The sequence below is a fragment of the Staurois parvus genome, unplaced genomic scaffold (assembly GCF_062004578.1).
Source record: "Staurois parvus isolate SC_StPar_1 unplaced genomic scaffold, SC_StPar_1.0 ptg000564l, whole genome shotgun sequence".
NCBI classification, from domain to species: Eukaryota; Metazoa; Chordata; class Amphibia; order Anura; family Ranidae; genus Staurois; species Staurois parvus.
In genome coordinates, this window is record NW_028318360.1 from 419,729 (window position 1) to 434,481 (window position 14,753).

At 40.2% G+C, this 14,753-nt stretch overlaps 1 protein-coding gene across 1 annotated transcript in view; it reads right to left on the reverse strand.

The window, feature by feature from the left end:
- POLN (DNA polymerase nu) overlaps nt 1–14,753 on the reverse strand; it is a 135,867-nt gene that overhangs the window by 74,224 nt on the left and 46,890 nt on the right. Inside the window, exons 9-14 of the mRNA XM_089691520.1 lie at nt 12,086–12,178; nt 7,691–7,747; nt 6,459–6,512; nt 5,377–5,442; nt 4,308–4,365; nt 1,169–1,246 (exon numbers count right to left, since the gene is read on the reverse strand). Coding sequence (XP_089547646.1) covers nt 1,169–1,246; nt 4,308–4,365; nt 5,377–5,442; nt 6,459–6,512; nt 7,691–7,747; nt 12,086–12,178 — 406 coding nt within the window. The remainder of the gene's footprint in view (nt 1–1,168; nt 1,247–4,307; nt 4,366–5,376; nt 5,443–6,458; nt 6,513–7,690; nt 7,748–12,085; nt 12,179–14,753) is intronic.

The following is a 14,753-nucleotide window of genomic DNA, read 5'->3' on the forward strand; positions in this document are numbered from 1 at the left end:
AATTGTGGTTTGACGAGCATGCAGATGAAGTCTCGCACTTTACCTGGGAGCTGCAGTTGCCGGGTCTCAATATGCCACTATGGTCAATTTTGGAGAACAAGGTTCAGGCTAGTTTTATGCCTCCGGCATTTCTGCGAGCACAGGAACAATTTTTATATGAAGAATGGTATCATATTCCATTAACCACCATCCAAAACTTTCGTTCTTTTACCTGGTGTTTCCATAATTTTGTCCAACCCTTGTATATCTAGTCCACATACAATAAGGAAGAAGTGGAACTAATTCTTCATCCATTCTGCTTCACTAAGTGGTTTCTTGGAAAACACATCTAACAATGTGTGGATAACTAGTATATTTTTAGGCCTATTTTCATATATCCGAACTCATCCAGTCCACTGCTCACAATGTTATTGGCTCAGGCTTCCTCTCGTTTGTTATCAACCTCTTCTCCGTTATAACCTACCTCACTTTTATTTATTTTCTCAGGTCTCTGTACTCTCATGCCATAGTTTCTTTTTTTAACCCTCCAGGTTTTACAGTTACAACCTATAATCTTACATTATTGTACCTGTACGGGCTCACACCTTTAAGGTCTCCTCACCTACAGGGGCGGACTGACCATTTGGAAACTCGGGCACTGCCCGAGGGCCCGGGGTCAGTAGGGGGCCCCATGAGATGCCCCTGGTACCTTTTTCATAGGCTTTTTTGAGTTTGGGCAAGGACACAGGGGCCCCATGATCCCCTATTGCCCGGGGGCCCCATGAGTTGTCAGTCCGCCCCTGCTCACCTATATATATATATATATATATATATATTTACACATATACATACATATACCTACTAGTCTGGAAGTGGATAATTAAACAAAAGAAGATTAAAGAGTTAAAAAAAAAAATGCTTAATAAATAAAAATATACCCTTTTCAACAATTTAACACAAAAATGAATCATAAGTCTAAGTAACGCACAAGAGATAGTTAATCACTTGATTAGGTGGACAGACAACATAGAGAGGAAACATAGACAGAAGGCTCCCTCTGGTGGTCACAAGTGCTCCATTTCTAACCAATTATCAAAACTACTACCATTAACTTCAATATGAGCTGTAATTCACAGCAAACTGACAAAGAATAAGGATGAAGTGTAGCAGAAAATTGAAAATGACTTGCCTGCTGCAAGGAAAATGTGGCCTTTAGAAGATACAAACACAGATCTTGGATTAATTGTTATTATTTCTTGGTCTTCTCCTGATGAAAACACAAATAGCTATAAGTAGCTGTTCAGTGTTCTGATGTTCATCATGTCTAGCTTCACACATACCTAGATTTACCGGTTTGCTATAAATTATGTCATATTTTTTCATTAGTATTAGAATTAAAATTTATCATTTGTACATTTTCAGGACATTATTAGAAAAGATTATTAAATTGTCTACATATAAATGAATTACTGGATATACACAAGGAAATTTAATACCTGTATATAAAATTAAAGGTGGGCAAAACAACAGAAGAAAACCTGTACCCCCTTTCCCCAGTATGACTATGATGAAATACATTATAGCAAGCCACAAAAACAAAACAAAAAAACAAAAACACAGCATGTCCAAAAGGCTCCCCAAAGTGGTTCTAAAGCCAAAACATTTTTTACCTTAATGCATCCCCTGCATTAAGGTAAAAAAAATGTCCCAGTAGCAGTATTGCACCCTCACTCCCCCCAATACTTATCTCACTCAATCCAGGGCTGTGCCCATCTGTATCGGCTCTCTCCCCTGACTAAGGCTGGCCATACATGACACAATTATCTTCCAATTTTCTGCCCAATTTCCTTTAGATTTACCTTCAACTGTGTAGTGCAAGGGCCTGCCTAATTGGATACAACTGAAAGTGTTGTTTAGGTTTGTCCTCCTATTATATGGTTTTTGGTAAATCTAAACCAAAAATCTCCAGATAATTGTATAATGTATGGCCAGCCTAACTCCTGCTGCTGTTAATCAAATTCTGGGGTCAGAGAGCGGGGGGTGGGACCGAGCCAGGCTATGTGTGTTTATGGACACACAGCCCAGCTTTGGACCATGTCTGCCCCTATAGCAAGCGTTTGCTATGGGAGTCAACACAGAAGAGGAGGAGTGGAGAGCACCAAAAGTGGACCCCAGAAGAGGACATGGTTATGACATAGGGCATGATGGGATTTACCGCAGATTTACCGCAGAGCACACTGAGCAACACATTATCTCTGAAAGTGATAGGATTTGATATAAAACAAAACTGCTATCCTTTTCAGCCAAGGAAGCTGCCATCTTGGCTTCTGTTTGATCCGCAACTGCCATGGTGCTGCCGATGTGATCAGTTATGACTCCAGTCATTTGATGGTTTGACAGTTTGGTAACTATTTTTTTAAATTGTTAAAATCGATAGGTTCAGTGCCATTTAAAGCTGAAATCTCTCCAGGAAGACAGCTGAATAAACTGCTGAAATTGTTTACCAAACAAAGAATAGTAATTCTGTTCACAATATTTTGATGAAAGCACCCCTTTTACTAGTATGACCAGGTCCCTGATATTTCAGTAGGCTACACCACAGTTAAAACAGAACTAAACCTCACTGGAGAAAGGTACTCTTACTTTTGACCCCCACGGAATTTTAAGCCACACCCTTGTCCATCAAGACTTGGTTTGCGAAGTCCAACTAATGGAGGTACTTATGGCTGCGGTACACCATAGAGAGGAACAGGTCTGAAAAACGTGGTTTTACTGGATAGAGTTTACCTTCACGGCTGAATACCGGAATATTGTGGGCTCCCAAAATAGAACACATGCTGTTCCTCTCGGGGTGTCACTATACCTCCCATCACACTTTATGCCAGCCTCCCTTTTGCAGTACACTCATTCCCTTTTCTTTTTCCTGTATTTTCAGTTTCTTGTGCCCCCTCTTTTTTTTTCTCCATGGCTATGGCACTCTCTCTTTCGTTCTGTCTGTTTTAGTTTTGTCCGTATCTATTGAAAATCCATGTTATACGGGATTTAAATGTATCAGAGGCCTTTGGGCTAAGAAAAGCTAACCGGTTAATGCCTTTGTGACCCTTATCTCTGATGGTTTATCTGTGGTGAATTTATTTTGCTACTTGTATCTTGCTCCTAGCCTATTTGGGAACCTGTGAGCCCCAATACTCCCTGTATGATGTGCAAAATTGAAAAAGAATAAAAAAAAAACACAGAACTAAACCCACCAATTTAACAGTTTCCCAAAACAGTTACATTCAAGGAATGCAGTGAATGATAGCTGTCACAATGTACTTGTGGTAACTGTTAAAGTGGAACTTTAGGTCCAAACATAAAAAAGGGTTGACAGGCAGGGATTTAAAGCAGAAGAGACTGCATTATAGTTACTTACCCCTCTGTCTTCCCCTGTACAAAGAGCCATGCATGGGCAGATCACTGTACAAATTTGGCAACACCAAAACTCCCACGCATGTGTGGGAGTGAAGTCATCCTCGTCCGGCCAATGACAGCAGCTTGGGATTGAGTACCCAGAAGTAAGCCACCCGAAGGTTTCAGCGGCAGGGCAGAAAGCCGCATCACTGAAGTTTAGGTCCCCCCCCCCCCTCCTGTAAGTATTTTTCCTGTGAGCATTAGAAACTTGATTGGTTCAAAGAGCCGGCCCTCCCTCTCCCATTCTGCATGCTACTGTGCAGGGGATTACAGGAGGCTTATATAAAGTCAGATTCAGGTACTGATGCTAGTAGTAAGTCAAAATACATACATACAATGGTCTTTTACTAAATATATATTTATATTAAATAGTGTCTTCAATACTTGACTAAAGTTAAATCTAAACTTCGGGCAACAACAAATCCACGTCCATTGCATTAGCATGTTGCATAACCATCACAGAACAGGATATCTTTTTATGGTTAGGTGCTCCCATATCTGAAAAATGTGAGAATTTTTTCTTTGTTTTTTTCCCCCACACAGAACGGGAGCCCAATACCACTCACTTGGTGGTCCATAATAATTTCAGCAAATACCAAGAATTGGCCATACCATATTTACAGCCAGATGGTTCTAGGGAGTTGTAGCCAGGTAAGGTATATAACCTATAAAAGAAAACACCTAGAACCCCTGCCAACCCCTTCCACTAGCTGCAAATACTGATACTTGCAATGGAGCCCCTGTGAAAACATCACTTGGAATAAAACAAAGTACAAGAAAAAACCTGTGATATGAAGAATACTGCCACGATTTAAAAACTAATCTCTGCAGATTTGTAGTTTCTATGTTCTATAGTTACTCTTAAAAATAAAATTCACCTGGTACTTTAAGATTCTTCTCAAACTGCACTGTAAGCTTCGAAACACCCTGGATGTTCTAAAGCACAAATAAATTAGGATTAATATTGTATGACTAGATCATATGTATATTCTGATCACCATAACACACTAGGTAAGGTATAGTTGTAATGAATTAAAGCTGTGAACAATGTCATTAATGAACGATCACTTTCCATCTGACCTGCCAATTTTGGTTAGAAGACCTTACACATTCATATATGAGAGAAAGTGGGTTGAACTGTGAAAACTGTAGCAAACTGGAAGCATTGTCCATAGCAGTTTTTGGTTAAACTTTTACCTGACGTAAGGAATCTGATTGTTACTAAAGTAAACATCTCTTCTATTTGCTGCATTTTCATAAGCAAACCCTTGTGCTAAAAGAAACCACGAAACAGAGTCAGTTGTCCCTGACCTTTGGGAAACCTGTGAATGATAATGGATATTCTAGGCCAGGAAGGCAGTCGGCGTTAAGACACCCACAGTAATAGATACATACATTAGAACTGTAAATCTCTATAGATTCTAAAACGATTATATAGGTCAGTGACAAATATAACAACCAATCACTGTTGTACTATAGTCTAATAATGTGCCACACTGAAGGAAGCCCTTATATCCTCCCAGTAGTTGTCCTCATTTGTCAAAACTAAAGGGTTTTGTGAAGCCTGTTCCCATATTCCTAACCATGCCTGTTTCTAGGCCAGTGTCTGCTATTCTTAGGCCATGGTACAAACAGCTAGGCAAAGTGGGCACTAAATGGAGAAGTGTAAATTAAATTATTCCCTTTAATAAGCTGCGCCGTGTTTTGAAGAAACCAATAACAATTATTATTATTATTATTATACAGTATTTATAAAGCGCCAATAGTTCGCTCAGCGCTGTACATTACAAAAGGGAGACAGAACATGTGACAGAACAATACCAATACAATGCAAAACATGAGGGGATCAAGGGCCCTGCTCTTTCGAGCTTACAATCTAGGCACAAAGGGTGCACAAAGGCATTTCTCCACCAAAAACAGGAAACACACACACTGTCATCAACTTACAGGATGCTTTGCTGAGAGACGGCCACTAACAGTTCCTGTCTGGTTCCAGGTGGGAGAAACACAACCCTGATAGACATGAATTTATTATTATTTAACTGTCACTGCAATGTTCATAGCCCTGTAATATTCAACAGGTACATAAAAATACAGGCTTGCTAGTAATGTTTTTTTTTCTTTGGTGCAGGTTAGGTTGTCCAAATGTGTGGCAAGTATCCACAACTGTAGGGCATGTGCAATTGGTTTAGCCCAAGTATGTCCTCACAGTACTTGCAGTGGCAAACTGCAGTCTACAACATGGTGGTAACAACATGTACATATTGAGTACACAACATAAAGGGACCACCAGCAGAATTAACATGAGGGGCTGAATTAGTATATGATAAGCAATATTCTTCTAGCAGGTTTTTCTGTCCTGTAAGAAAGACTATGGTGTTGCACAGGCTAAAAAAAAACCATGAAGAGCCCAACATGTGGACTAGAATTATGGAATAGAAGATTTACAACAGAAATGTTGAAATAGATCAACAATATTAATGGAAACTATATTTAAACAGCGATTACATCCATTTCCAAATTTCACTTGGTGCCAACTAAGCACTGATGAAACAGATGCATGGGATTCCTTGAAATGTGATTTCAAGATGCAGTTGCAGAATTTATCTCCTCATAATTATGTCAGGGGCCAATTCACCCACTAGTTGACTCTCCTGTATGCCTGTCAGCTAAGAAAACTAATTAACAGCAAGAATTTGAGTCAATGACAGTATGAAAATGGCTGTTTAAGGGAAAGCTTGTAACAGTTTCAAGAGAAGTCTGAAGTTAGATAAAAGAAAGCAAATTTCAAGTGTATATAACGTAAAAGGTATAGGGATGCAACTTGTGTTCCATCAATAATGGCAGGGAGCTATTAATTTATGATGTTAAAATTAATATACCTAAATTATAAATCTTACAGCATTTTTTTCAGACCTATAATCTCAGTAAATGAAAAATTAAAGAAGTCAGAAAACATACCATCAGTGAGTAAAAAACACAAATGCATTGGCTTGCTGATGTATTTCAAGTCAGATTTTTTTATCTACCTTGGTCATACATGTTGAAAGTCCATCTACAAATGTTGATTTTATCTTCTGTATCTTAAACAGAAAATAAAATTATAAGAAATTGTTGTTTTCATATACTGCTATATGTCTCATCACAAAACTACAAAATTAATACATCAGTTTAGAAAAACGTCTCATATATTCATCAAGCAAAATATAGGCTGGTTGACTCAGCACGTTGCGACTCTATTGCATCCACCTAGTTCTGGAGGACCATGGAAGTTTCCCGAAACCAGTGGACAGGTGGGATGGAGACCTAAATCTGCATGTTTATGGGAGTCTGGACAATCCCAGGTTTGGAGGCCCTGGTAAAGTCGTAGGCTAACCCATAAATATGAGAGAGCTATGCTAGCAGGGGAGTCGGGTGGAAAATGGTGGAGTGCTGAGGAGGCTGTCGACCTGGGAGGGGGTCCCCTAGGTCTAAGGGGGAGCTGGCCTCCAGGCTGGGCTTGGGCTAGCTCAGGAGGATCCATTCAACATCACGGTATGAACAGGATCAATGCCTGGGAGCATCAGGAGCAAAAAGGACAGAGTGAGTACATCAACACACCCAGGAATCAACAAGGGGAGAGACTGTAGCATGCTTTAATAGGACAGCATTGTTCTTAAGCCATTATCCTTGTCCTAGGAAATCTTCAGAGCAGCCAGGAGGGCTGGTAGTGTCTTCATGTTGTGGAGCTGGGAGCAGTTTTACAGGGGAGAGGTGATACTTCTGCATGTAGCTTGTAACAATTTGTGCTAAGTTTCAGAGGGGCTGAGAGTTCCTCACTCGTAAGGAGCTTTTTCTACTGATCCATAAAAACTGACTGCATCCAAGAAGAGCAGTCCAGGATCTTTTTCTGTAAATAGGAAGGACGTTGTCCCCGTGGATTGCTTCAGTTAAGTTGGGCATCCCATAATCCCCATTACCCCATCCAAGTTATTTCTCCTTAATAAAATAACAAAAAAAATTAGGCTCATGGAGTGTCCACTGACTGTGAACACAAGTGTAGAAAATGCGTTTTGCCTAGACGCACAAAGCTCAGGGGGACCCAGAAACCTAGCGGCCATCAGGAAGTAGCACTACACACACACACACATATATATATATATATATATATATTTATTGTACACACACACGTTACATTTATTGTACATTATATTTCTATTAATAATCCAAAACTCAAGCATTATAAATAAAGTATACCATCATACACTATAATAAATCTTACTTGTCTGAACTCTAAAATGATTCTGGGTAGTGGATGTAGATCTTTAAGTAGATGTAGCTTTAGAAAATTGAGGGAAAAAAAAAAAGAACAAATTGGTATTTTAAACTTCTGTCAAATGTGTAGTTTGCAAATCTTTGATCCAAAAATGTACAATATGGAAACAGAAGATATACTACTGTTTTTTAATACTGTGTAGAATTTGATAGTAGGTAAGAAGTAGTAAAGACAGCACTGTTCTTATAATCTAAATCGTCCTCAAATGAAAGAAATGATCAGACTGAGAGGCATTAATTAAAGTAAATGTAATCCCTAACTAAATGTCATTTAATATGTTAAAGCACAGTGTATTATAAAAAATTGCCAACTATTAAATAAAATAAATTTTTCAACTTTTCTTCATTTGTTGTATCTCAGTGCTGCTGATCTTCTGCAGCCACTTTCTGTGTACTTGCACTTAAACAATGGCTGCATGGCATTTTTCAGGGCAGGTTTCCTGATAGTGGTCACAGTGGACCATGGCTGCATAATGCGTGATGGAACATCAGATTGTAGTCTTTATTGGAAGCCCTTGTGACAAAGTAACAACGCAGGAAATTCTGGAGGGTAACAGTGCAGGTGCACAACCAGGAAACAGAGATGAGCATTCTTACCCTATAACAGGAAATGTTTAAAGCTAAAAAAAAAATATATATATACACAGTTGTGCTCAAAAATTTACATACCCTGGCAGAAATTGTGAAATTTTGGCATTGATATTGAAAATATGACTGATCATGCCAAAAAAATGCTCTTTTATTGAAGGATGATCATCATATGAAGCCATTTATTATCACATAGTTGTTTGGCTCCTTTTTAAATCATAATAATAACAGAAATCACCCAAATGGCCATGATCAGAAGTTTACATACCCGGGAATGTTTGGCCTTGGTACAGACACACAAGGTGACACACACGGGTTAAAATACCAATTAAAAGTTAATGTTCCACATCTGTGGCTTTTTAAATTGCAATTAGTGTCAGTGTATAAATAGTCAATGAGTTTGTTAGCTCTTACATGGAAGCACAGACTAGGCTAGATACTGAGCCATGGGGATCAGAAAAGAACTGTCAAAAGTCCTGCGTAACAAGGTAATGGAACTTTATAAAGATGGAAAAGGACATAAAAAGATGTCTAAAGCCTTGAATATGCCAATCAGTACTGTTAAATCACCTATTAAGAAGTGGAAAGTTCAGGGATCTCTTTATACCAAGCCAAAGTCAAGGTAGACCAACTGCCAGAAGAATTGTTCAGGATACAAAGGGAAACCCATAGGTAACCACAAGCAAAATACAGGCTGCTCTGGAAAAAGACAGTGTGGTTGTTTTGAAGGAGCACAATATGATGACACTTGAACAAAAATGAGTTGCATGGTGGAGGTGCCAGAAAGAAGCCTTGACTGCATCAATGACACAAAAAGGCCTGGTTAGGCATGTCAAGGTGTTGTCAGGCATATTGTAACTGGGCTTTTTTGTGGCATTGGTGCAGTAAAAGCTTCTTTCTGGCACCTCGACCAAACAGCTCATTTTTGTTCAAGTATCACTGTATTGCACTCCTTAAAAAAAAACACACTATCTTTTTCCAGAGCAGCCTGTATTTCTTTTGAGGTTGCCTATGGGGTTTTCTTTGAATTCTGGACAAATCTTCTGTCAGTCATGGCTGCCATTTTTCTTGGTCTACCTGACCTTGGCTTGGTATCAAGAGATCCCTGAACTTTCCACTTCTTAATAGGTGATTTAACAGTACTAATTGGCATATTCAAGGCTTTGGACATTTTTTTGTGTCCTTTTCCATCCCTATAAAAGTTCCATTACCTTGTTACGCAGGACTTTTGACAGCTATTTTCTGATCCCCATGGCTCAGTATCTAGCCTAGTCAGTGCTTCCATGTAAGAGCTAACAAACTCATTGACTATTTATACACTGACTCTAATTGCAATTTAAAAAGCAAAGATGTGGGACATTAACTTTTAATTGGCATTTTACCCGTGTTTGTCACCTTGTGTGTCTGTACCAAGGCCAAACAATCCAGGGTATGCAAACTTTTGATCATGGCCATTTGTGTGATTTCTGCTATCATTATGATTTAAAAAGGAGCCAAACAACTATTTGATAATAAATGGCTTCATATGATGATCATCCTTCAATAAAAGAGCATTTTTTGGCATGATCAGTCATATTTTCAATATCAATGCCAAAATTTCACAATTTCTGCCAGGGTATGCAAACTTTTGAGCACAACTGTATATCCCTACTGCTTTAGTTCCATCCCTCACATGTAATGAAGTCCCACGTTCTGCAGGAACCTGGATCTGGAGAAATCTTCACCGCAGGTATATAAGATTATAATAACACTGTCAACTTATATCTTTTTATTACCAGCCTTAAAACATTTCCTGAGAAATGACCTGAAAGAAATGAGCTGCAAAATTCCATTCATATAGCACGCAGTACAAAACACACTGGTCTACCAAGCTGGATCTTATTGAACGCAAAGTAAAACTGCAGTAATGAAGACACAAATTTTTCATCACAGCGTGGAAAAAAAAAAAAAAAACACTTCTTTACCTGGTCCATGGCATTTACATAAATGACATGTAGCAATCGCTTGACTGATGAATTCTGTTCATTATATCTAAAACTGTCACTTCTTGTAGCCATGTTTATGATAACATTCTAACACTATTACTGGTTATGCCTTCCTTTGGGAAATAATTCCATTGTCTTGTTCACAGTATATTTCAATATCTGCCAAGTACCCCTACTGATACCAGGCACAAAAACATATGCCAAGTTCCAAGCAAGGTAACCTACAACATTTAGGTTGAGTCCAGTACTACAGACCACTGTACTCTAGTGTGTTCTCTAGATGGGACGTTTGAAAACAGATTAAAAATGGGGGAGATTTCTTAAAACTGGAGCACTCAGAATCTGGTGCAGCTGTGCATGGCAGCCAATCAAATTCTAACTTCAGCTTGTTTGATTAAGCTTTGACAAAAAAAAAAGAAAAAAACCTGGAAGCTGATTGGTTTCTGTGTAGAGCTGCACCAGATTTTGCATTCTCCAGTTTTAGAAAATCATTCCCAGGATCTGGAATTACACGAGTGCTGGGTTTATTTTCATATCCAGCAAATTTTCGTAAGAGTCCTTATAGTGAACAACCACTTTCTTTGCTGGAAACAGTAGTCATCCTACTAGTGACAGACCAATATGTCTGTATATGCTTTAGATCCTTGAACTAGTGGCGTTGCTATGGGGGTGTGGACCGCACCTGGGTGACACCCACCAGAAGGGTGACACCATCAAGTACATACCTCCGGTCCCAGTGTATAGAGGCTTTGTTCTGCATAAATCCATCTGTTCATTATATACTAACTTCCAGCTGAGCAGGACATGCAACAGTGTGAACATCCAGCACAGCCAGGGATTGGTGGGCAAGTCAGCAGGGTGTGCACCCACAATGAGAGAGAGTGCAGCTGTCAAATCCAACCTGTGATGTCAGGGATGTGCGAACTGCTAAGCATTTCAGGGTCTCAGCCCCCTTAGTCAAGCAACCAGTGCATAGGGAAACAGCCGGCATTTATACATTGCCGGCCGGGGAAGAGGGTGGCGGATCAAGTGCAGCATGTTCAAGGGCGGAAGGGGGGCAACAGGGGTGAACTGCACCATCATCCCTATCTCCTAACTGGTCGGGAAGTTCGGGAGGCAAAAATGAGTGTGCACTCGGTGCACTGAAAAGGAAGCTGTGGCTGCAGCAGGTAAAAGCGCCAGCTACAGAAAAGTGCTTTTAGAAAGGTAACCATGTGAAAGATGGTGGTGCTTTTTGGGGAAGGGGGGGGGATGAAGGCAGAGGAGAGGGAGTTGTGTTGGGGTGGAGGGTATTCAGAGTTTATAGCTGAGGTGAGGTGTAGTAGTGTAGGTGTGAGATGTAGATGGATGTATGCAGGGCACTGTGGCAGGCTAGCAGGAGAAAGCCTGATGCGCTAGCCTGCCCACTGTCTACTGTTCTGTCCTGTTGCCACTCTGGCAGGACAGAGCATTGTGGGTGCTACATGGGAAATAAATTATTGGAGGGGGGGCACCATTTTCTAATGCAACAGGTGACACCCTAGTGATGCCACTGCTTTGAACAGGATAAAAACAAATGTTTGATTCTGGGCTATCCCTATTTAGATTATTAACCAATTTTTAATGTTAGGAATACATAGATCCACTGTTTTGGGTAAGAAAACAAAAACTCTGCCTTTCTGTACATACAGTATGCCCATGCAATTTAATAAAGTGCTCCTGATTTGAGAAAGATGCCACTTACACATAAAAATGCCGAGAACTTTGTAAACATAAAATATAGTGATTACCGCTGGCTCTGCTGTAGATGGCAAATGGCCCAGATTTGTCCGAGGAAGCTTGGTTTTGCACTGGAGATGCAACTGCAGCTTTTCATATAGCACCTACATTAAAAAAATTGTAATTGGAGGAGGAACAAAAAGGTTAGTAAATGAAAAGGTAAGCTAATGCACATCAGTACATAAAGGCTTAATTGCATGAATACGAATGCTGGAACCATATATCGAATACAATATATAAATTAATCTATACGTAAATAATAGGCAACTCTCCAAACAGCTAACGTTTTGTGTTTCATATTCATGAAAGAGAGCATCATATAAAGACAAAACAGTACACTAGAGTACACGCACAAGATCTCTCCACAGTTCCTCTATAAAGACCAGGGGTAGGCAGCCTTAAGGAGGTGGATATCTACAGTTGTGTTCAAAATAATAGCAGTGTGTTGAAGAAAGAGAATAAAGCTCAAAATCCTTCTAATAGCTTTTATTTCCATACACACAAATGCATTGGGAACACTACACATTCTATTCCAAATCAAAACATGAAGAAAAATATATCACATTTGTGTTGTTCCTCTAAAAAAAATTGAAGAAAAGTGAATATTAGACTGTTCAAAAAAATAGCAGTGTTTGTATTCTTCTTTACAAACTCAAACATTCACTATATAAACTGAAAAATGTTTGAAGATTTTGCTTTCCTTTGAATCACTTAATGAATATTTGGTTGTATAAGCACTGTTTCTGAGAACTGCTGTACATCTGTGTTGCATGGAGTCAACCAACTTCTGGCACCTGTGATCAGGTATTCCAGCCCAGGATGACTGGACTACATTCCACAGTTCTTCTCTATTTCTTGGTTTTGCCTCAGAAACTGCATTTTTGATGTCACCCCACTAGTTTTCTATTGGATTAAGATCCGGGGATTGGGCTGGCCACTCCATAACGTCAATCTTGCTGGTCTGTAACCAAGATGTTGCACGTTTACTGGTGTGTTTGGGGTCGTTGTCTTGTTGGAACACCCATTTCAAGGGCATTTCCTCTTCAGCATAAGGCAGCATGACCTCTTCAAGTATTCTGATGTATTCAAACTGATCCATGATCCCTGGTATGCGATAAATAGGCCCAACACCGTAGTATGAGAAACATCCCCATATCATGATGCAACCATGCTTCACTGTCTTCACAGTGTACTGTGGCTTGAATTCAGTGTTTGGGGGTCATCTGACAAACTGTCTCCGGCCACTAGACCCAAGAAGAACAATCTTACTTTCATCAGTCCACAAAATGTTGCGCCATTTCTCTTTAGGCCAGTCAATGTGCTCTTTGGCAAATTGTAACCTCTTCAGCACATGTCTTTTTTTCAACAGTGGGACTTTGCGGGGGCTTCTTGCAGATAGCTTGGCTTCACATAGGCATCTTCTAATTGTAATAGTACTCACAGGTAACTTTAGACCTTCTTTGATCTTCCTGGAGCTGATTGTTGGTCCTTGCCATTTTGGCTATTCTTCTATCCATTCGAATGGTAGTTTTTCGCTTTCTTCCACGTCTTTCAGGTTTTGGTTGCCATTTTAAAGCATTTGCGATCATTTTAGCTGAGCAGCCTATCATTTTCTGCACTTCTTTATATGTTTTCTTCTCTCCAATTAACTTTTTAATCAAGGTACGCTGTTCTTCTAAACATTGTCTGGAACGACCAATTTTCCTCAGAATTTCAGAGAGAAATGCACTGTAACCAGCATGTACAACATTTGCTGCTTCCTTCCTTAACCACTTGCCTACCGGGCACTTATACCCCCTTCTTTACCAGGCCAATTTTCAGCTTTCAGCACTGTCGCACTTTGATTGACAATTGCGCGGTTATGCAATTTTTATCATTTTTTTCTTACAAATAGAGCTTTCTTTTGGTGGTATTTACTAGTCGCTGGGTGTTTTACTTTTTGTGCTATAAACAAAAAAGGGCAAACATTTTGAGAAAAAAAAAAAGGTTTCTTTGTTTCTATTCTAAAATTTTGCAAACAGGTAATTTTTCTCCTTCAATGATGTGCGTTGATGAGGCAGCACTGATGGGCACTGATAGGCAGCACTAATGAGGTGGCACGGATAAGTGGCACTGATGATGGGTACTGATAGACAGCACTGATAGGTGGCACTGACTGGCGTCACTGCTGGGCACTGACTGGCGTCACTGTTAGGCATTGACTGGCGCAACTGCTGGGCACTGACTGGCACAACCACTAGGCACTGACTGGCAGCACTGCTGGGTGGCACTGCTGGGCACAGGTGGTTGCACTGCTGGGCACAGGTGTGTAGCAATGCTGGGTGGCACTGCTGGGCACAGGTGGTTGCACTGCTGGGCACAGGTGTGTGGCACTGCTGGGTGGCACAGGTGGTTGCACTGCTGGGCACAAGTGGGCGGAACTGGTGGGTGGCACTGCTGGGCACTGATTATCAGTGCTCTGATGATCGGTGCCGATCCCTGCTCTAACAACTGCCGGTTCTCGGCAGTACTTTCCTCATGATCTGACAGCGTGAGCAAAGTGCAGCCAAGAACCGGCAATTGCATTTCGCTGTGATCAGCGTGTCATTGGACACGGCTGATCATGTGATAAAAGGCCGCTGTGATTGGCCTTTTACCACATCACATGTCCAGCTGTGTCCATAGGACACAACAATCACG